The 24,798-nt window shown below is 41.6% G+C and overlaps 1 protein-coding gene across 3 annotated transcripts in view; it reads right to left on the reverse strand.

The window, feature by feature from the left end:
- The window catches only part of MYO19 (myosin XIX), an 87,482-nt gene that overhangs the window by 50,224 nt on the left and 12,460 nt on the right, over nt 1-24,798 (reverse strand). For all 3 annotated transcript variants that reach the window (XM_089659198.1, XM_089659199.1, XM_089659200.1), the window contains exons 2-3: nt 3,140-3,284; nt 555-703 (exon numbers count right to left, since the gene is read on the reverse strand). In XM_089659198.1, coding sequence (XP_089515324.1) covers nt 555-703; nt 3,140-3,284 — 294 coding nt within the window. The remainder of the gene's footprint in view (nt 1-554; nt 704-3,139; nt 3,285-24,798) is intronic.

Genomic DNA, 24,798 nt, shown 5'->3' on the forward strand with positions numbered 1-24,798 from the left:
GACAGCTGCGGTTGTCAGGTGTCAGAATACAATAGCCGCAGTGGGGGGATTTCTCCATCCAAGTTGTTTGGGGTGGATAGGGGAATCAAGTTTTTTCTCATGTTTAACTGGTGGGGCTGAGCAAAAGAAATTTTACAGTGGATGACCCATTTTACACAGTAACAGCAGAGATGGGTAGTGTAATGTAATAGCATAGGGAGGGTACAGTAAATAAAAGTAGAAATTTTCTACAAATTGTGAGAATAAAGCAAATCACAGGGCAGAAGCCTCCAAACACCAAATAATATTACACGCTAGTTCAGAGTTGTATAGAATATCATATTGCAGTGCAGTCATGAAAGTAGATAGGTCATATCCCAACACAAAACATGAATAATACAGAAATGTTTAAAAAATTAATTTGAACAAGTGCAGAACTAGGGTTAAAGGCTTTGCCAGCCAGCTATAGGAAGACTCAGCCCGCTCTACTTCACCTGTAACTAAAACAAGACTTTTGAGTGAATCAGTCCTTTAAAACGAGTTACTGTAATAAAATTAATTTGGTTTATAATTACCTGAGGCTGAGGAGCACTGTGATACTGCTTCATGACTTCATTAGTGTATAATGTGTTTACTGGCTGAAAAGGGTTAACTGCAATAACTGTACACCCAGCATTGGTATAGAACAGTTCAGCTGCATATCTTGCTTGAAGACATTTCAATACTGTAAGAAAACATAAGTCGCTAAAAACTAAAAACATACGTTACAGTAGTCCATCAGCAAGAAGAAGTCACCTTCATCCCAGTTTAGAGATGTTCAGTGTCCTGTCTGTTCAGGACATAGATTGTTGATTTCTATGGTGAATGCAGGTAACAGGGACAAAAATCGGATGACCAAGACCAATGCTCGGAAACAAAAGATTACATTACTATACAATACATAATTTCCAAAGTTGTATACTGTGTTAAATAATTTTTTGTAACTTTAATAACTTATTCCATAGTCAACATGAGGCTAGCATGCAAAAAAAAAAAAAACAAAAAACCAAAAAAAAAAAAAAAAAACACACAAAAAAACAAACAAAAAAAAAACAAAAAAACCTCGCAGACGATCATTCGTCCAATATACTCATTGTGTATGAGGCTTAACAGATTGTCCCATTTCAAATTTACATTTTAGACCTCATGCACACTGGACACTTTGGCCATCACGCCTAAATGCCTTTCCTTCTGGCAGCAACATTTTGGCAGAAAAAAAGCTTGATGCTTGTGAACATATTTAGGAGTGTCAAGAGCCTGGGTGTTAATTCATTTCATTGTCCAGAATAATAATTTATTCTGAACATTGAAGTGAATTAATTCTCAAGGGCTAAATGCGCCTAGCATTAACACACATTTACACGCATTGACCCATGTCAAGTATTTTTTCTGCCAAGACGCCGCTGACAGCAGCATTAGAAATGCCCAGTATGCATGAGGCAGATTACCATTTTTATGTAGCTAGTTGTGTTTTGTCTGAAGAGAATACAATTAATAAAACATACTCTTTATAAAACACTGCTCAAAAGTGAGATCAAGAGATACAAAGTAACAATGGTGTCCTTTTATCATGCAGCGGTAAATGACCGCTGCTCGGTTCTCTAGCATTCAAGAGGAGACAGTTCTCCTCTGAATGCTTGTTCATGAAGCGGTGTAGATCGCTTCTCCTAATAAGAGAAGCGATCTACAAATGCTTTGAACTGTAGAAAATGGCTGCGGTTACTGTAATCTTGTGAAATTACAATAAAATCAGTCAAACACACAGTTTACGAAGCAGTGGTGAAATTACAGCTGCTTCGCTTGCGGCTCCCCCGATTCTCCACCTCTGGGCTGGAGAATCCGGAGGGAGAATATTCACAGATTGCCAGTGAAGGGCTGACATCGCTCCTTCATACACTGGCCATCAGTGATAGATTCTCTGTGTGCGGAGATGATCAGCGGAGAACATGCTCTCCGCCGATCATCTGTTTCCTAAACCACGAATGATCTGATAACAGCGACGATCCTTAGGATCGTCGCTGATTTCAGTTTCATAAAAAGGACACCAATTTTGTTATTTATTCTTTTCCATTCAACTGCAGATCAAAAAGATGACCTTTGATTTGCATAGGATTCCAGTTAAGACCCTAGTCACACCGGGTGCAACTTGGCATACGATTAGCCATGCAACTTGCAAATCGCATGGCAAGTTGTACCTTACTGTCCACAATCACTGTGGTCATATCGGTGCGATTCCGACTTTGTCGGAGCCGTACCAATTTCTAAAGTAGTGCATGCACTACTTTAGGTGCAACTTGCATAAACATCTGTGTCTTGCAAGTCACACCTCAAGTCAGAATATCATCAGACTTTGAAATTGTGCGACTTCACTTCTCCTCTTAGATATTATTTTTCTGCTGATTTTTGTTTATTTCTATTTTTAAAAGCATTAACATTCTAACCTTTCATTTTTGTTTTTCCTTACTTTTTTGTATTGGATTAAAAAAAAAAAAATGCAGAATTGCGTATTCCAGTATTAATAACCCCTTAAAGAATATGCTACCCCAACGTTTCATTTTCCTGAAATGTGCCTGTTGTACCATGTACTTGTGTTAAAAAGGTATCCTGTTCTCTTTGTATTTCTTCCTTTGTGTAGAATACATGGCGTTTTTGCCAGTCCCCTTGTTTTCCTATTGCAGACTGATCACGCAAGGCATGACATCAAATCCATCAATTCATCTCAGCATGGGCTGTGCTGGGAGAACAGACTGACAATTTCGACGTGTCCTCAGCCCTTCCCGAGCCATCACCAGGCTGGACTACAGACCACCTTTTGCATTTGATATAGAGGTGAGGGGAGAAGGTGATGTTCTGTAGACCTGGACAGGAATGACAACACAGCTTGGGATTTCAGTGCAGCTGAGATAGTGCTATTAGCTCACTACAGATACATAGGCGCTCACTGGATTACTAGCAGGATCAAAATGTTTTGGGTCTTTTAAAGGGCTATAACCTGGGGAAATGTGCATGTATAGCAGAGATGTACTGAATGTTTTTTTTTTTTTTTTTTTTTCCTTACTTTGCCTAGACTACACATTTTGGAAGTTTGTATTACCACACTAATAAAACATGAATGTTTTACCTGTTTTAGTGGTCACAGGATTTACTTTGGTAAGGTCATCATAGGAGTATAGCTCTTTTTCATCAAATAAAAATGCATTTACTTCTTCCCCAAAGGATTCATTGGGATTGGAATTGATGGATGGTTTCCTCATGTCTCCATTGGGCTACAAAATAAATAAAGAAATAAAATTTGCATTCTTTAGACTAGAGGTCATTTTTCTCAGTACATCTACAATTACTCCTCCCAGACCCTTTGCCCATCTATGCTTGTTTTTAACAAGACATCCCATTTTTGAACCTTGATACAATGTGCATACATGCATTGCAATTCCGGGGGGGGGGAAAGATGAACTTGGAAACAAATCTTGTATACAAAAAAAAAAAACACATGCCCAGGGCTCTGAGGAAGAGGTTAGGCCTTGAAACGCGTCAGCCTTTTGGATGTCCAGAAGTCTCATTACAGACAGACACGCAGTGCGAATTGGACAGAGCTGTTCCTTCATGATGTGCCTTTTATGTGGGATGGTGAGGACTGCATCAGCATTAAGGACTTTTGTAGCACCAGAGATTTTATTTGTTTCATATACTGCTATGAGGTGTGCTAGGATATTTTTATTCATTGGAAGTTGCACTTTAATGTTGAACTCCAGGCATACATACATTTTGTAAAATCTTGAGTCCAGTTACATACTCATTAAATCACCTATTTTTAAACACAACCAGTGTACATATTGGCTTGGTATCCACCTTCTGAAATCCTCTATATAGCAGAATTTACACTTATGTTGCACATCCCCTAAAGAACCGCTGGTGAACCTAGTCCTATTCCTAGTGTTAAAGCACACACAGCCAGGCACACAGAATGTTTTTTCAATCTTCCACTTTAAGCAGTCTAGTGGTACCTTTTTAGGGTTTTTATTGGAACACTTTGAAGACTCTTTACTATCTGGTTGAATTGTACAAAAATGTCCCACTGACTCTCTAATGCTGTTGGTGACTATAACTTCTCCCAGAAACGAAAAGCTACACACAGTCACTTGCTTTCCAGCACTGGGGTCATGTACTCACACAGCCACAGGATCACCTGTTGCTTCCTTCCAATATCCACCAGGCTCTTCTCAGTGAGGGAGATGCAGGCTCACAACTCCATAGGACAGCTGGACACTACCCAACTTCCTCCTGGTTCTCTCTAGTATGTTTCTCCTAACCCAACTTGATTCCAGGACTTAAGCTTATGAATAGCCCCCCCAGCCAAGGCTTAGCTGGGACTTCGATGTTTTCTTAGTGGCATCTTCTAGCACTCCTGCCCCAGGGGTCTCCTCTAGCAGGACTGGACCCAGGAACTCTCCTCTGATGTCTCAGGCCTCAGACTTTATGGACTCTCCAGCCACCTACTGGTAAATGTTTGGCAAATGTCATAATCACTTTATAAAACAGATATACTGTATGTAAGGAATTTATTCAAACAGACTTGAAAATTAGCAGGTTCACTTAAACCCATATAAAATAAGTCAGTCACTATTGAGCACATTTATAAAGCAAATAATCTGACATTCACTGCAGGTGAATCTTCCTTGTGCATGTGTTCAAAAATGACAGTGACTGATCAAGCAATAGTGAATGTTTGGTGGAAGTCACCTTCACAGATTTATACATGCCTCTTTATTTTTTTCCTCCTACAAAGACATTTACGAGTTTCACTCCTAACTGAGAAACGCAGCACAAACAGGTAAGACCAGTTCAAATGTTGGCAAATTTCCAAGCTGAGACAAATGGCAAAGAAACTTTTTAAACAGGAAATTAAGTTTCAAAACTTTGCCCTTCCATTATTCTATGCGGATTCCAAAATTAAACTTAAAAGAATAAAATGAAAAAAATAGTACTATTTAACAGATATACCACACATGAAGCTAGATTACCATGCTGTAAATTGAAAACAAAACAAATGTACAATTATTTTCGGAGGAAAAAAAAAACCCAGCAAAGCCTGTGCTGAGTTTGCCATCTAAATTTTCATCAAGGAATACATCAAGGAAACCAGTGGCAACCCATTTCATTCACAGGGTCTGCATGCTGGAGAAGCAGCAGATTCCTAATAGAATGATGTTCATGAAATGAACCCTTCAAGCACGCAAATGAAGGGGTCATTTCCTAATAAACCCGAATTAAAAAACATTTTTTGTTTTCAGTTTGCAAACACTAGTTTCTATGAGAAACACACGAGTAATAGAAGTATTGTGTATTTTATATATCATTACTGTTGTTCTTAAGCCATTAATTATACATATTACATAGCATAATCTCCATTAATTGTATAGTGGATGTTACTGCTGGCTCTGTATTTAGGAGACAAGGCCAATACATGCTGCTGTTCATTTTTTATTCTCATAAGCCCTATCTGGCCTGCAAAATCTGTCAGGTTGTCCACCAATAAGTGACAACAGGACTGAACTCTAGATTATTCTGTCTCAGCAGCAGTTAAACATGGAGTTTTAGTTTTTATTGTTCTACACATATGGTTTTGAAACTTTATATGAATCATCTACCAGCTATACCATCAGTATACATTATGTGGCACTCTCCAATTCATGTCTGGTGCCTAAACATGCACAATAGGCTTTCAGTGATGTTTTATTGCCCCAAGATAGAAATAATTTAACATTATTGCTATCATACCGTTTTCAGAGCTAACCATCTAAGTGGCTAGCACTTCCGCCTGGCGGCGGTATGAATCCCAACCACGGCACTACCTGCACGTTTGGTAATATAGCGTATTTGTAAAGCACAATGTAAACTGACGGCACTATATAAGTACCTGTAGTAAATAAGTATGTAGCACTACCCCCTAAGGAGTTGCTGAGTTTTGGGTCCCCCTACTGGACACAGTAAACAGTCCTTGAGCTTGGTTTTGTGATTTTATTAAGGGGTTTAAGAACTTTGATGGGGTTGAGGGGTATATGGGATGCCCAAGGAAAATCGCAAACTTGAGGACAACTTAGAGCAACTACAGTATGTACAAAAATGTGGATGTAAATAGTCTCTCCTCTACTTGAGAGCATTCAAAAGCACTCTAGTGTACTTCCTCAGACCCAAGATGAATCCTCCTCTTCACCCAGCTGTACTGAGGGTACTGCCTGGACAAGGGGACCCAGAAGCTGCCAATATAGAACAGTCCCTGATGAGAAGCTAGCTGGGTTTTCCACCCAACTGCCCTCTCCCCTTATCCAGCCCAGGGGGTGTAAGGGTACTCACACTGTCCTTCCTGTCAGCTTGCTGGGTTGGTGGCGGCCTTCCGCTGGGCTGGCTCCTTCCCTGCTGCTCAGGATGTCCCTTTTAAAAGATGGTGGTACAGTGCAGATTACCTTTTCCACCACCTGCCTGTAGGTAGGCCCCTTCCCTGGGCCCCTCCCAGGCTCCACACTCCAGCCTTCACTCCATCTTCCCACCCGACACTCACCAACTCTGCTCCCAGGCTCTGTGAATCTTAAGGGTTGCTTTAGTCACTATGCCCAGCCTCCTGCCAGGGGATTATCCAGGGTCCCTCAAGTATGCAGAGCTGAGCCTCCTTCCCTCCTCCGTCTCTCCTCCAGAAAACCCTCAGGTTTCTGGAGAGATGGGAGGGCTCCAGAAGCTCTGACCTTCAGAACCTTCCCAGTCTGTCCTGAGGTAACCTCTCTACCTCACTCCCAGGCTGCTATTCAGCCTCTGCCTAAAAAACTTAAACCCAGCCTATCTGGGAAACCTAGAGGGCGTTACAAATATAAGACTTTCATTTGTTTTACAGCTAGTAGATCAAAACCTTGATTGTATGCTATTTAGTTTATTATAGCCCTGTGTGTTAAACATTCTTTATAACATGCCGCTTTTAGCTTTCAGCCTTTTCATCATCTCAGTGCTGCTGGTCTACTTCAGTCTTTTTCAAACGTTCCCTGTTTATACAGATAATCGCTCCAGCATTGACTACACATCATTGCTAGGGACTGGTTTTCAGATAGTGACAATGATGGTCCCTGCCAGCACAACATGTGTCAGCACAGCCACTTGTAGTCTCAGGTGGAGACTCATTTGACAAGGTGACAATGCAGGAGAACAACAATCCAACACTCCCCCCTTGCCCAGTGTTGTAAATAAATGCTGCTTAAATGCCCCCCAAGCTTTTACAATCCCCTGTCCACATGCCTAGCAAATCTATGCTGTGTGGTCCACAGGCAGACACAGAGCCACAGCTGGAAACTCTCCCTGCCTCTCCTGAAGTCTCCTGCACATGCATGGACAAAACCCATTCATTCTTATTGGGTTGCATAATAGACCGTTCTAGAGGAGTGAATTTAATTTTGTCCAATGAGCATCATTTCAAAGCAGAACTAATTTTTTCACAGAGTTGTCTCGTCTCATTATGTGCTAAAAATAAGACCGCTTCAGTTTCATCATCTGGGCTTCAAATGAAAGATTGGACATGATTTGCCGAAGTATCCATTTGTTTGTTTTTCTTTCTGTCCACCATATTCTTTGAAATCTTCAAACACCACACGTCAATGCCTTTTCCATCTTGATTCTTCATTTATCACCACATACAGTACATCCATACAGAGCGACAAAAAATACAACAGTCTGGACAATTCTGATCTTTGTACTTGTAGACACGTCAGTACATTTGAAGATCTTTTTCAGGTCTTTTATCCTTGCTATTCCAAGAGCCAATCTTCACCATATGTGACTTTTGGATCCTTTTTGGATTATTGTTAATAGATCTAAGGAGTCAGAAGCGTTTTACTACTTCTTCACTATCAATTCTGAATTTAACCGACTTATCTTAAGCCATAACCGGAGTTTTCCTAATATTTCAGTAAAGTGTCATATTCTCACACGGTTTTTTAAAAGTGGTTCTACAGCATAAACATTTTTTTAACCTTAAAGCGGAACTTCACCCCTCTCAGTCAACACGGACTATTTTTAAATCCTTATGCTGCTAGCAATAGTAAATAGAAATGTATAGCTTATGTACTGTGTTTTAAACTTATCTGAGTTCTCATTCGATCTAACACTGTGCCCATCTGTAGTGGCTCTCCCTGCACTCATAGGTTTGGCTGAAGCTGTCAAATCCTGTTAGGAGTGAGCGGGGATGCCCCGTGCTGTCTGTGCCTATGGACGTAAGCAGCATGGGTCCAGAGCGAGCCTACAGATGTGCCCTCCACAGCAAGTGGCTGGCTATTGGAACACACCAAGAAAAGGAGGAGCCAGGAGCACCCGTAAAGAAGAAATTCGAAGCCACTCTGTGCAATTCCATTGCAAAGAACAGGCAAGTTTAAGCTGTTATTAAAAAAAAAAAATAGTATTTGAAAACCAATCACTTTAAACTTTACGAACATTTTGAAATCTTCTACATCAGGCATTACTAAATGGTGGACCACGGTCCGGACCAGGTCCGAGTGACAGTCCTGTCTGGACCACCACAGCAGAGCCATTTAGCTGCTTATGTGTCCTCTATTTCTCCTACCGCTGCTGTCATCTTCACAGCAAGGCAGAGAGCGGGACCAGCTCCACATTTTAAGAAGTGGCTGATTGGTTGCTTCAACATGGGGCGGTCCAGGCAACCAACCAATCACCCACCTGTTAAGCAGGAACAGTTGAGAAGCTCCTGCCACCCATCCAAACTGATAGCACCTCCCGCTTTCTGTTAAGAAAGGTAGGACAGGAAGGGGAGGGGGAGGAACGAGCATACAGATGTAAAGGAAGGGGACCTGTGCTGTTAAGGCAGGCAATTATGAAAACAGTCGACCTCTATGTAAAGTGGAGCACTGAGATGCAACAGGGGTGTTGGGATATAAAGGAGGAATGATATAATATAAAAGGGGGGCTGTACTGTACCCCTTGTACAGGACTTTGCTGTGGCCAGGGCTGTGGTGTAAAGCGGGGACAGGACATAAAAGTGGGGCTGCTTTATATAAAGGGGAGACTGTGGTGTAAAAATGGGAGACTACAGTGCAAAGGGGGGACTGAAATGTAAAAATGGAAGACTGATGTAAAAAAGGGGGAATGTGATGCAAAGGGGTGGAGCTGTGCTATAAAAATGGGGGCTGTGCTGTAAAGATGGGGGCTGCAATGTAAAGATGGGGGACTGTGATGTAAAAGGTGGGACTGTAATGGAAAGCCGGGGGGGGACTATATTGTAAAAAATTGCACTGTGATGTAAATAATGGGAGTATGATGTAAAGGATTGCAGTGTGCAATGCAAATATTGCACTGTGGTGTAAAGGGGGGGGGGGGGCGCAGTTATAAAACACAAACATAATATTTGGACCTCTACTGAAATGTAATTCCATAACCCTGTTCTACATTTCAACTAGTATAATAAACAGTAAAATTGGTGAATGTTGAACTTACTTTCACCAGTCCTGAAACCTCTTTATTCTTTGCCCTGGCCTGCTAATTTCATTATATGTTCAGCATACAGGTTTATTAATTATGGTGACAGTGTATGCAACTTTGTCTATCTCCTGTGCTGAACTTAGAAGTAATCTGTGTTTGTATTTTCTGTCATGACCGTGGCTTCTTGATCTATACAGAGGCTCTGCATAGGAACAAGAAGATGTTCAGGTACACCCATTTATCTCAGGACATGTCAAGATTTCACATGGTCCACAGGGTCAATGACTTTGCTGTGAAGCGCATATTAGCTTCCTCCTTGTACTCCTTGGCTTTTTCAATTATCCAATGCACATCTGCAATAAATGTCTTTAGTTTGGGGGTCAGCAAGCTGTTGAACATGGGCAGGTGACAGGTAGATTGCGCTCCCTTCCTTGCCAACTCCTAAAACCTTGACAGGAGCAGGTGCGGTATTTACAGGAACCGATCCCTCATATTTTTCTCCTGCAGCAGCTGAAAGCCGGCTTCTGCTCCTCTACCTTCTGCTGGCATTCAGCTGCTGCAGGAGAAAAATACAGTGGATCAGTTCCAGTAAATGCCACCCCTCCTGTCCAGGTTCAAATCAACCACAGAATATTAGGAAACCACAGAATATTAAGAAACAGAGGCAATTAAAGGGATAAGCTAGCAATTATAGCTGTTAAAACATCATGTTGGCAGTTTTTTTTCTTTAAAAATGGCTGAACATAGAGCCATAGCATAAATTGCAGTGCTGAAACAAATTAAAAAAAAACACAGAGCAGCACAAAAGCACAGAGCAGCCTGGATCCTCCTCTTCTCGGATCCCCTGCAGGCCCTCCTGGCTCCTCCTTTAGTCTAGCTTTTAAAGTGGTTGTAAACCTCTAAATTAAAAACGAACACAGAATATCCTTCTATAGTATGTACTTGCCTCAATCCAAAGCACTATGTGTAAGTTCTAGCTTTTGTTTTTATTTTTTTCTCCTCCCTCTGCTATCTGCTTGAGCGATCATTTATTACACCAAGTAGGCACCCAGGTGTGAAGCCACAAGCTGTCACAGCCGGGTGCCCACACTGTAGAGGTCGGCGTCACAGAGAGAGGATTGCCGTTTAACCCAGCTACCGTGATGACACTGCTGGACCAAGAGACAGCTGAGTGTCTATTATGAAAGTCAGCAGCTATAGTTTTTGTAGCTGCGGACGTCAATTTGACTAGAGCTCCGCTTTAATATTCTGAAATAAATAATCGCCTATGCGCTTGATACACCTAAATGCATTTTCAAAAATGTGGCTTAGGAGCACTTTTGAAGCTGCTTTTTCTACGGCCAGGAGAAAAAGCGTTTACAAAAGCCCCAGTGGGCATGAAATCTAATAGTTATACACAGGTACACCTCATATCTTAAATAATTTTTAAAAACTACTTTATCCTTGAATGCTTGCACCATAATAAAGAAAGGTGAAATATACTGTAAATAAACAGGTGTAGTGTTAGTCTACAGCTCTATTTGAATTTCAGAGATTAGATGTGAACTTAGCTGGCAATGCAACCTTATCTGCATTTCTTGTAAATGTCAAAATAGAAAGAGAACCAGTCAGGAATGGTCATATGTAGGATTCTGACTCCACAGTGCTACATAGTTCCAATACTGCAGTCCTAGATGTGTGTGCGGTTATTCATTCTTACTCTTTTCCTGTCAGAGCAGAAAATGGTCAGTCCATTATCAGGCCTTAAATTGGAACAGGAATTGGAACCATACAACCACTGCAGCCTGTCAATACACAATTGTGGCAGGCACCATCTTTGTGAAAGCATCAGTGATGCAGCCTCTTCTTAAATTAAGAGGCCAACCCATAGCAAATAAAACTAAACAGCAACAAACCTATTCTGCACTGCATAATGATTTACACAAGAACTACATTCTATTATGGATTTTTACATACAGCCATATGCTGAAAAATCGGTGTACAGTACAGGATATACTTTTTCATCAGGACACAGATTTACAGCCAGGGGACTAGACACTGGCAAAGCCACTCAAAGCTTTGGACACTACCTCATATAACCCATCCCACCATATGATCCTCTTTTATAGCTAGTGATGAAGGACCAACAGCACAGAGGGGAGGGTCCTGTATCTTGTAATGAACTCCAAGAAAAGGATTTTACAGGTATGTATGTAATCCAGTTTTCTTTATTGTACCATATAGGGCAGTTTTTTTTTTTTTCCATAATGGAAGTGAAGCACCAAAGCGGAGATGGGGTATGGGGGGAGGGTAACTAATATGTACAACAAAATTGACCTAAAAAAGAACTCAAGTCCTAAAGAGACGACTGAAGTTAAACAGCATGCAAAACCTTGCGGCCAAAACTGGCATCAGCAGAAGTCTGAACAAGTACTCTGTTACAAGCACTCTGCCTAGAAGACCAAGTAGTGATCCTAAAAAGCTGTGCCACATAAGACTGCTGTTGAATCGCCCAAGAGATGCCAATATATCTAGTAGAATGAGCCTTAAAGCGGAGCTCCATTCAAAGCTGAAAAAAAATAAAAGTCAGCAGCTACAAAACCTGTAGATGTTGACTTTTAATAAACAGCCACTCACCTGTTCCACAATGCAGTTTTACTGGCCGTCCTCTCTCCCCGGCATTTTAAGTGTGGGCATCTGGCTGTGACAGCTTGCGGCTTTACAGCCGGATACCCACTGCGCTGCACCTTGTGAATGGTGCCAGAAGGCATGGAGGGGGGGAGGACAACTTCCACTTCCGATCACTTAGGTGGTCGCAGCGGAAGTGAGACAAGGTACCTGTCAAAATCAGGTACCCGCTCCCCAAAAGGTGCTAATTCCTCATGGGAAGCGGGGGACCAGTACTAAAAGCGGAACGTCCCCTTTTGGGTGGAGCTCTTAATCAGGAAGGGAGGTTCCTTACACTTCAGAGAACAGAGTCAAGAATTAATCTGACAAATACATTTTGCAATCGTGGTTTGCGAAGCAGAAGAACCCCGTCTAGTCATGCTAAGCAAAACAAAAAGCGAATCTGATTTTCTGAATGAGGTAGTGGCCTCAATGTAAACAGTCCAGAAGAGACCTGGGTAATTCTGCTAGCAGTCTGAGAAAGTCTGAGAACCATGCCCTTCTTGGCCAATCTGTGGCCACCAGAATCAGCATGGTCCCTTCCGCCTCTAGCCTGGGAAGCAGATATGGTAGCAACTGGAGTGATGAGGAACGTACAAACTATATGGAACTGATCCCATGGCATTGCCAAAGTATCTACAAAAAACAGACGAGGAACCCTGGTTCTGGACACAAAAGTATTCCAGCTTGTTGAACCTGGAACTTCATGTCTGGAATCCCCAAAGACAACAAATCTCCTCAAAACACCTCCGGGTCAAGATACTATTCCCTAGGCAAACGTTCCTGTCGACTCAGAAAATCCGACTGCCAATTTTCCACTCCTGGCTGTGCCAGGCAGATATTGCCGGAAGATTCAACTCTGCACAGTGGATGATTAAGTCTGACGACTTCTGTGCTGTGCAGCTTCTTGTGCCCCCTGGGTGGTTTACATAAGCCACCGCAATGGCCAGATGGACTGTATCATGAAAGGAAGACCTTTGAGAATGCTTGCCCACAAAAGGAAGGGAGAGATTAATTTCCCTTAGGTCCAGAACGTTGCTTAAAAGATGAGCCTCTCTCGGAGTCTAAATCCTTTGCACCCTTGCATCCCCAGCACGACAGGATGGCACCTGTGGTTAGAACTGTCCAGTTCAGTGGTAGAAAGGATTGGTCCAGTTCCAGCGATGAACTTCTCATCCAGAACTCAGAGAGTTCCTTGCCCAGGTGCATAGGTTCATTCAGGGACAGGGCAGATCTGTTCTGAATGACAGAATGTTACATTGAAGAGGTCTGGAATAACACGGAGCTTACAAATTCACCTCAAATAAGGCCACCATGACCATCATGGATTTTCTCAGTGGACCGAAGGGCTTGAGCCTGCTCCCACAGGGAGACAAGTGCACCATGTGGCAGGAACGCCTTGTTCCGTATAATATCTGGTACCAATCCCAGGTATTCCAGACATTGGAATGGTTCCAGAACAGATTTCCAAAGATTCAGGATCCAACCAAAGTAATGTAATGTCTGAATGTTTCCATTAGGGAAAAAAAGAAAAAAACCAAAAAACAACCTCTCCTCCAACACTTCATCCAGGTAATCTAGCATATGAATCCCCTGGATGTAGGAAAGCCAGCAATGGGGACAAAACCTTTGTAAAGACAGGCTAGCCAGAGCTAAGCCGAAGGGGAGAGCCTCAAATTGGAAGTGGTTGTCCTGCACTGCAAAAGGAAGAAAACGATGTTAGGGAAAGACTGGGATACATAAATTTGCATCCTCGTCAATTGGTGCTAAGAATTCTCCTAGAAAGAGGGCCCCTATGACTGAACTCATGGATACCATCTGGAATGTGGGAGACTTTCAAAAATAGGTTTAAAAATTTGAGATTCAGTATGGGTCTGACCTCACCATTTGGCTAGGGACCTGTAAACATGTTTGAATAGAACCCCTTAAGTCTCTTTCCAGAACTACAATTCCTTTGCAGCTAGGAAACCGCAAATTCTTCTTGTGTAGTGGAGATGAAGGCACATTTGATGGCCAGAAGCAAGGAGGGGGTCAAGTTTGAAATTCCAGTTTGTACCCCATGGAAACAATTTCCTCATGAGTCTGGGATGTCCTTGCACCAGATATTTGAAAATGTCAGCAAATGTTCATTGTGAAGAAGATTTGGGACTTGACTTAGGGGCTCTGGAGGATCCTGACTTGCAACCAGAGGGATTCCCGCACTGTGGAACCTAAAGGGTTAAACCTCCGCATTGTGTAAAAAGGCTGTTTGATCCTTTCTTCTCTGATCCACTCCTTCGTCCACAGGCCTCAATCCATCTGCTCAGAGTACAGAGCCCTAGAAGGCACTCTGCACATGCTCAGTATTGTGTGTACTGCTAGAGACAAGGTCAATCAGCACTGTCCAGAGGGTCAGGGGTCATGCAGCCTCATAGGTCAGAGGAGAATGAAAACTTCTCCTATAAGCTTTAACCAGTGCTCGACCAGGCACTGATAGAAGTCACAAGACTGCTATTTACTGCTGATGAGAAAAGGCATTTAGCAGTTTATATTTACTAAAATTATTGCATTTCCATGTTCGGTGTACTGTGGGAGACCAGATGTAGTGAATGCAGGGTCACGGGTTCAGTAACACTTTAACTGACATTTGCTCGGTCATGCAACACTGTACCCAAATGAAATTTTTATAAATTTTTTTTTCACACAAATATAGCTTTATTTTGGTGGTATTTAATCACTACTTTGTTAGGCCAAAATGTAGTCCTGTTTGGTAAAAATAACCCAAATCACTATATATTATTTTAATCTGTGTAAAAGTTAGAGAGTGTACACACTATGGTATATGTATTTGAATATTGATTAATTCTGAAGTACTGACTGCATATCTGAATTCTTCAGGCACTAAAATGCCAGGACAGTACAAATACCGCCTAAATGACCCCTTTTTGGAAAGTACATAGTCCAAAGTATTTAGTAAAAAGGCATGGCGAGTTTTTTGAAGCTGCAATTTTGTGTCAATTTTTTTTAGAAAATTAAGAAATTAAATAATGGGTTTTATGTTAATTGTTGTAAAATCCCTTTCTCTGAATTTGCCAGACACAGCTCTTTTAATCTTGACCATAGGATTAGATTGCCACCTACAGGGAGTAGAACACAGCACTGCCTATGGGCAGTCCTAGCTAGTATAAACTGCATCTCTGCTATAGGCAATCCAGTCAGTCACAAAGCAGTATAGGAAGGTAGAGGAAAAAAAAAAAAAAAAAAACTCAAGAAGAGGGGTGGGTGCTGTGTCCGTCAATGAACTTAGAGAAAGGGATTTTATAGTAACAAAATCCCATTTTCTCTTACGTTCTTTGACGGACACTGCTCTTCTAATCTTGACTATAGGGACATCCCAAAGCAGTGCCTCAATGAGGGGTGGGCAAACCAAAGAAAAACTGGAGCAAACAGGCAGACAAGCCAACCACCCACACAAATCCCCCTTCCAAAGAGAACAAGCAACCCTCAACATAGGGCCTCTGAAGACACGAACATATCAATTTAGAATTTCAGCAAGAGTATGCACAGAATATCAGGTAGTCACCTAAGACACAGACACCGGATGTCAAAACCTGCAGAGACACCATAGCTCTGAAGAAGCGTGTCGCGACCTGGAAGGGCAAAGCCCAACCAAATCCCACAGGAAATAATGGCAGAAGAGCCTAGCAGGCCAAGCCAGGGTTCTTCTGTGATTGCAAAAAGGAAAATCAGATCTCCGAAAGGAAGCCAGGTATGCAGTTACTGCACAAATTACAGCCAAGAAGAGCAGCTCAACTCCCTCAGGTTGCAATGGTCCTGGACACGGGAACAGCTGGACAGAGTCCACAAGTAGATGGAAATCTGGTACCACCTGAGGAAAGGAGGAGGGACCCAGACAGAGGACCCCCTTATTCCTGCATAAGACCAAGAAGAAAAATCATAAAAGGATAAGGTCACCAATGCCCACATCCAGCCAACTGAAGGGAAGGCGACAAAAAAAGGCAACCTGCCAAAATAGCAGAATAAGGCCATGGCAGAAAACCTGGGCTTTAATGGTTCTCTAGGCAAGCTGGATTGCCTATAGCAGAGAGGGAGTTCATATCAGCTAGAACTGCACATAGGTGGTGCGGTGTTTTTTTTCTTCCTATTGTCCTACTCCTGTAGGTGGCGATACAACCCTAGGGTCAAGATTATAAGAGCTGTGTCTGTCAATTAACTAAATTATTTTTTTACATATTGTCACTAGTGCAGTACAGTGTCATCTTTTGACTGGTGTGGTGGTGATCAGGGATATTGACTGGTGACTGTATGAGATATATATATTTTATATAATTTTTTTTCAATTTTAAACTTTTTTTTTGTTTTACATACTTTCATCAGTCATGTATGGCTTTCATGACAGCTTGCTTACAGTTTACATGCTGTGATTGGCTACAGCTAATCACATGGTACAGGGTGTCAATCACAGCATCACAACAGTAAGCAAGCTGTTCATGAAGGAAAGTCATGACAGTTATTTTCAATAATATCATGTGATCGCTATGATTGGCTATGAGCGAGCACCTTGATCCGCCGTGTCTGGTACAGGAAGGGGGCACACTAGTGTGCATGTGCCAGGCGACATACCTGTACATCACTGAACCTGTCTGTACCTCCTATCCACAGTTAATGTACTGGCAAGTGGTTAAAAGCTGCACATCTGCTGTGTGAGATCATCTAAGGCAGGGGTCACTAAACTAACCAACAAAGGGCCAGTTCACAGTCTGTCACATTGTTTGGGGGTCAAACTGTGACAAGTAGAAGTAACAAAAATGCCTTGACATCAAAAGGTCAGTGGGAGTAAAAAATGACCATCGATAGATAGACATTGGAAGTAGTAAATACCCCAAATTTAGTGGGGTGAAAAATTACCCTTCTTCTGAGAGGCTACAGGAAAGGAACCTGCAGTGCATGCATCTACCTGCAATGTTTGGACCTATGCTTTCTCCACCCCTCCTGCTGGACTTAAGACCCCATCGGTCATCAGATCACTACCAGATCAGCAGAGAAGCAGGTTTGATACTGGGAAGTAAAGCCCTGCTTCTCTGCTAAGATGGCCACCTCCACATAGACAGAACACAGAATCAGACTTCATAAAGGTCAGGAACAATAATAAAAAAAAATATAATTATTAATAATAATAAAATAGGAAGGAGGAGGAATGGGGGATGTTTATATGATGAAACAACCTGAAGCACTAGTGCTTGGGTAGATGAAAGCCATGTACTGTTGCTGGGGAATTTCCTTTAAAGTGCAAAGCATTGCCCAAATACCTCATAAAAGCTAATCTAGCTAAAAAGGTGATGTTGATGTTTATTAATGACAAGCCAAGAGGTATAAAAACGATGTCATATAATTTCAGGTTTAACGAATCTTAAAGCTGTGTAAAATTGACAGGATGTTTCAGAGAAGAAATTCCTATCTAGGTGTTTAGACAAGTCTAGACAACTGGTAAAATAGATATAATGCTAGCCATAAAACAAGATCTGGCATGGGCTCCTAATGTGCTTATTTCAACAATGTACGTATCTGAATAAAGTTGGCCATAGATTCATCCTGCCACTACATTGACATCTGTCGGTCTTCATAAATTATTGCTAAGTTGCTGCCACTTTTTTCCTGCAGTCATGCAACATCAGCATGTGCACAGAAAAAGGATTAGGTTTTCTTTTCTCTGCGATCCACTGGAATAGTCTGTAGCCAGCTTAAAGAGAACCTGTCAGAGAATGAGCTCTTATCAGAAAATTAACCCCAATCCATAACTTGTTAAGCAGTACAGCCTTACTCTATCAGGGATAAGTGTGTGCTATTATTTATCTGTATTTTTATCCTGCCAGAACAGAAATGGCTGCTCAGTGCTAGGATGCAAGACCTCTATGGAGTCAATCCTATCAGCTATTTGAGCTTAGGATTGATAACCTACTCTGCTAAGGCTACTGGAGAAGGAGAAGGATAAAATTGTCAGTTAAAGCATTTCATTTCATGTAATCCTGACAGGACCTTTTGTAATCGATTTTTTAGTTACTTCTCAACAAACTCCACTGCCATGGTCTCAGAGATTCATCTCTATCCTGGTTCTGCTCTTACCTGTCACAGCACTAGAACTCTGTCTCCTCCTCTCCACTCCCTCTTTCTGTAGGGGTCCCCAAGGCTCTGTTCTTTGACCTCTTCTCTATCTACACCACCTCTCTTGGTCACCTGATAACCTTCCATGGTTTCAAATACCACCTCTATGCTGATGACACCCAAATCTATCTCTCTACTCCTCACCTCACTCCTTCAGTCTCCCCTCTCATTATTAACTTACTGACATATCAACATGGATGTTGCACCACTCCTTAAACTAAATTTCTCTAAAATCAAACTGATTGTATTTCCTCCCCCTCATGCACTGCTACATGACTTTTCCATTACGATCAATAATAAAGCCATCAGTCACAGTTGCTGTATTGTCTCCCATTATATTGTAAAGCGCTGAGCAAACTGTTGGCACTATATAAATCCTGTATAATAATAATCAGTCCCTCCCCTCAAGCCAAGGTACTAGGTGCAATAGTAGACTCTGACCTATCCTCCGGCACCAAATCCAAAAAATTTGCCCCTTTTTAACCAATGAAACCACCAAGCTACTCGTTCACTCCCTTGTTATCTCTCGCCTTGACTATTGCAACTCCCTTCTCATCGGCCTACCTTTCCGTAGGCCATTCCCTCTCCAGTCTATCGTGAATGCTGCTTCCAGGATCATCTACCTTACCAAGCACTCAGTGTCTGCCACCTCTCTCTGCCAATCTCTCCACTGGCTTCCAATTGCCCAGCGAATTAAATTCAAAATACTAACAACTACATACAAAGCCATCCACAACTCTGCCTCGAGCTACATCACCAAACTTGTCTAAAAGTATCACCCAAACCATCCTCTCGGCTCCTCTCATGATCTCCTGCTTTCAAGCTCCCTTGTCTCCTCCTCCCATGCTAATCTCCAGGACTTTGCCAGAGCCTTTCCCATCCTCTGGAACTCTCTACCTCAATCTGTCCAGCTATCCCCTACTCTGGCTGCCTTTAGGCGAAATCTGAAAACTCATCTCTTCAGGGAAACCTATCATGCCTCCAAATAGGCATTTATCACTTCCATCAGCTCATCCCCCCCAGTTATAACCCTTTGTACCACCTTCCACACCCTATTAGACAGTAAACTCTTATGAGTAGGACCCTCTTAATCCTCTTGTTTTAATTGCATTGTTGCTTTACGGTCTCCCTTTATATTGTAAGGCACTGAGCAAACTCTTGGCGCTATAGAAGTCCTGTATAATACTTATAAATAAAGAGATTAGGCAGATTAGGCAGCCTTACAGCCTGACACTTCTGGGAAAGATTATCACCTGGAGGCACATGCAGTTGCATATCACTAAAAGCTGAATTTTGGGCAGAAAAGAGACAAATTCTGTCTCTCTGTGAAGGAGTGTGAGAGAAGAAGCAGTACAAGGAGACAATCAGTTCATGTGCTGACAAGAAGCATGTTGAGAGGTAGAGGAAGCAGTGACAGAGAGATGAGCTCATTGCTGTGCGACTTATTTTTCACTGTACAGTCACAGGCTGGGGTTGGATCCATGATGGTCTAGGCTCAGAAGGGGGTTGAAAAATGCTGGCCATCAAATTAAGAGCATCTAATGCATTAAAGCTGAAATCCAGGGAACCAGCTAACTTTACAGATGACATACATGGAGATACCTGAGAACTACAAGCTCTCTGCTGCGGTGGCAGACCGTACTTGTAATTCATTCACAGAACTCAGTGAATGAATGATACTGCCGTGTGAGTGGAGCCCCGCAAGGCCGCACTGATTTTAAAATAATGACAGTGAATTTGTAATTAACAGGACACTTAGCCCTATATCTTTATATGTATGTCCATGCCATATCTAAGCAGGACCATAAGAAAAGGCTGCAACACTGAGAACACTAGTGAACTCTGCCAATGGCACAACAGGCTGCAATAACTAGTGCTGCGGCCTTAAGAGTGTAAAATTATATACACACAAATATTTATTATGCATTACATCTCTGCAATACATACACTTTTCTCCACATTTTATCCCTTTAAAGACCCTGCCAGTACAGAAAAATATCTGTTGTAAGCTGAAAACACACAGCATTTTTGCACACTGAGTGGTGTCAGCCCTGCCCAGTGGTCTATTGCTACACTGCTCAAAGATTACCATTGTCTTCATGGCTACTATACAGACACAATTTATTTTGTAGTCCAAGATAAGAACTTGGAGGGTTAATTAGCCTCTTGAGCGATCGGGAAGGACACGACAGCTCTGCAACAACTAAGAGGTTTTTTTGTACTTATCAGATGTATAAACAATTTCAATTATATTTAAAAGACCAAGAAGTAGGAAATAAGTGAAATTCTTTGTTATGGTTTACATACATTTTAAAACTAACAAAAAGGGAGACTACCATTGGATGTTCTCCTTTTAATAAACCGTAACACAGCATTAGTATAAATCAACTTTTCTCAAGCTTTTTATCTTGTAAGAAGCCTTGAAATAACTTTCTGGTCTCAGGGAACCCCTTCTAATAACTGCTGTATCTAAAGATCACATTACATTAGTGTGATAGTCACTGAGGGAAATGCAGCTTACATGGTCACTGGGAAGATATATAAATAAATAAAAATCACTGGTGTCAGTGGTAACTTATTTGAGAGGCAGAAATTGCTTATTGCTAAGAAACCTCTAGCATTCTCTGGAGGAATCCTAGGGTTCCACAGAACCTAGGCTGAGAATGGCTGGTATAAATTCCTTCTAACAGCACACAGTCCTGGAACTTACCAGGTCTTCCACAGTTTTCCACTTACAAATATTCTTCTAAAACTGCGCTGGCTGGAAAACTGGTAAGAATGACTCAGAAATGGGAGGGTGCTCATTCCATATGTTCAGACTAAAAGCAACACTTGACACATTTTCCTCTCTTTCGCCAGTTTAGAAGGTTAGAACCACTATCAACTTTTTATTTTTGTCCCCATCCATGAAAGTTTTCCACACTCCGTGGGGTTGATTTACCAAAACTGGAGCGTGCAAAATCTGGTGCAGCTCTGCATAGAAACCAATCAGCTTCCAGTTTTCTCTTTTTTTGTCAAAAAACTTACCGAGTGTAACTAAAGGCAAAACTTTTTATTAGTTTTGAATAGAGTGGAGATGGATTAGAACATCAATTTTATTGCTGTCTGTGCCCCATTAGGTATATTCCCCCCTCTATTTGTCTTGCTTACCAAAATTTACTTGAATGTGAAAGCAAGAGAAACCACAAATTTTGGGTTTTCCCCTGAAAAGTAATAAAAGGGTAACATTTTCCAATGGGAACACTAGCTCTGGTGGCCTGGAAGTCCCCAAAGAATTCCCTGAATTTGCAGAGATTTTCTCCTCACTTCCTGTTTTGGCTATGGGACAGGAAATAAAAGCAAATCTCCCCAACAAGACACAAATCGCAAAAAAAATAACCTGCCCAGAGTTAGAACTCTCCCTTCCTGTATCCAAACTTAAAAAAAAAAAGTTTTGCCTATAGTTCTACTTTAATTGAACAAGCTGAAGTTAGAAGCTGCTTGGCTACCATGCACAGCTGCACCTGGATTCTGAGTGCTCCAGTTTCAGTAAATCTACCCATGTCTTTTAGGCTCCATTCACACTTGAGCGTTTTGTAGCTGGAAGGTCAAAGCTCCAAAAACACTTAAAATTTAAAAGTCAATTGTTCTCTATGGTGCCTGTTCGCACAATCAGGTGTGAAAAGGCACCATAGCGAACAATTAATTTTTTTAAGTTTGCGCTTATTTGGAGCTTCGAGCTTAAAAAAAAACTTCCTGTCTATTTGACTGGAGAAGGAAAGAAGGGAGAAAAAACACCACAACAAACAATGGGGACACAGGCAGCAGTAGAAAATACAAATCTTACTAGAGTGAAGAAAATTTTGAACTTATGCCAGAATTTATTGTTTGTCAGTGTCAAGTGACAGATCTCAGACAATAAGAACTAAGTAAAAATTAAAAAAAAAAAAAAGAAAACCAGAAGTTACTTTATAGATCCCTTAGACCTAGGATATTACTTGTGACTGAGGATCACCCGCAACTACTTTTAACGCTCATGCAGGGCATACCTGTAAGAATGCTTATCAAAGTCTTGAACTTGATGCCACTGTATCATACTACTAAATAGAAAAAAAACAGAACTTCTCAGAGGGCATTAGAAAGGCACAGGGAGGTGATGTTATATCACTTCCTCGCCGCCTGACTTAACCCTATGGTGCTGTGCTACTGCTCTGCAATCCCGTGCATTGCACACAGTTGCAACATGACCCCCACTGAGCTCAGTGGGTGAGTTTGACAAGTGGTGCCCGCTTGTCAAACTCTGCACCCAGAGTTAGAAAGTTATTTTACAGTTCGTGTAAGGTCAGCTGCCCATTTTTACCACCTCCCCAACTGTCCATCTGAAAGACAATTTCATGAACACTTATCCCTGGAGCCAAAGGTTTGTTTTCTATGTTTACATACTTACGGACCTTCCCAGGTTCAAAATTGAATATGGAGAAGAATTAAGTTCAGCCCTCCAAAAACACACCCAGTTTCTCATGCAGCTCTTGGGAAAATTAATTTCCCGCCCCTCCCCTTACTCTATCCACAAGTAAAAAAAAAAAAAGAAAAGGAAAAAAAAAAAAAGTTTTAGCTGGACCTAAAAAGAAAAATTGAGCCAAGGCAAGCTCGTTCTTGCATTTGCTTTGGAATTCTAAATACCTTGACTAGCTGCATATAGCTTTAGGGAATTACAGTTCTACCCCTGCAGGTAAGAAGGTCATTGGGAACCAAGTTTGAATAATTTAATGGACAATCTGTAAAATATGGGGTTTTTTTGGTTGTTTTTTTTTTTGGGACACCTTTTTTATATGTTACTTAACTGCTGTCAAAAGGACATCCTTCAAAGTTAGCTCTCGTTTACACGGGCGTACTACAGCGTACACCTGTGTGAGGACTGTGTTTCACCGTATGACGATACACATGTCTGCGTTTGGAGCTGCGAACATGAACCACACAGATGTCAAATTGGAAACAGCGGCTGTGTCACTGCAGTTGCTGCATGCCAACTGACATGAATGGGACTGCCTGCAAAAGGGATGCACGGAATACCTGTGCATGTCTGTGCAGGCAAACACATCCTCACTTGGGTGTACACTGTAGTGAACAAGGCCTTAGACTACCTCTTTACTAATCTCCTACTTTGTGATGTGCCATCATATCCTTTGTACAGGCAGCAGTGCCAACCCATCCATTAATTTGGTGATCCCGAGAGAACTGCAGAAGAAGGGGGGGCCTCCAGCTAGTTAGCCACTCAGATTGCTTGAGAGAGCTAACCACTGGCTCTAAAAAAGAAAAAAAAAAAAAAAAACCCAAACTGCAGCCATCACTCTGGTATAATCACCAAAAGTCCAGCAACGTACCAGGTAAAAGTGGATATAGCAATGCACGACGACTGCAACTAGCATGCACTGCTCATTCCAAACAACCCTAACAGAGAGGGGGAAAAGAAGATGCTCAGGAGCTCAGAGGACATTACAAGGAGGCAGCAAAACACAGTAAGAAAAGGATTTTATGAAAAATAGTTTAGATGGCTATTACATAGTGGGTATGTCTGAATTACTTCATACGATGAGGATTATGTTTAGTGTATCTAAAAGGTGTATATACAGTGGGGATCGAAAGTTTGGGCACCCCAGCTAAAAATTTGTATTAATGTGCATAAAGAAGCCAAGGAAAGATGGAAAAATCTCCAAAAGGCATCAAATTACAGATTAGACATTCTTATAATATGTCAACAAAAGTTAGATTTTATTTCCATCATTTACACTTTCAAAATAACAGAAAACAAAAAAATGGCGTCTGCAAAAGTTTGGGCACCCTGCAGAGTTAATATCTTGTACTGCCCCCTTTGGCAAGTATCACAGCTTGTAAACGCTTTTTGTAGCCAGCCAACAGTCTTTCAATTCTTGTTTGAGGTATCTTTGCCCATTCTTCCTTACAAAAGTCTTCCAGTTCTTTGAGATTTCTGGCCTGTCTGTCACACACTGCTCTTTTAAGGTCTATCCATAGATTTTTAATTATGTTGAGGTCAGGAGATTGTGAAGGCCATGGCAAAACCTTCAGTTTATGCCTCTTGATGTAATCCCCCGTGGATTTCGAGGTGTGTTTAGGATCATTATCCATTTGTAGAAGCCATCCTCTCTTTAACTTCAGCTTTTTCACAGATGGCATCAAGTTACCATCCACAATTTGCTGAAATTTTATTGAATCCATTTTTCCTTCTACTCGTGAGATGTTCCCTGTGCCACTGGCTGCAACACAACCCCAAAGCATGATTGATCCAACCCCCTGCTTAACAGTTGGACAGAGGTTCTTTTCATTAAATTCTGTGCCCCTTCTTCTCCAAATGTACCTTTGCTCATTCCAGCCAAAAAGTTAAATTTTAACCTCATCGGTCCACAGAACTTTTGTTTCCAAAATGCATCAGGCTTGTCTATATGTTCATTTGCAAAGTTCAAACGATGATTTTTGTGGTGAGGACGTAGAAGAGGTTTTCTT

The sequence above is a fragment of the Staurois parvus genome, unplaced genomic scaffold (genome assembly GCF_062004578.1).
Source record: "Staurois parvus isolate SC_StPar_1 unplaced genomic scaffold, SC_StPar_1.0 ptg001134l, whole genome shotgun sequence".
Taxonomy (NCBI): domain Eukaryota; kingdom Metazoa; phylum Chordata; class Amphibia; order Anura; family Ranidae; genus Staurois; species Staurois parvus.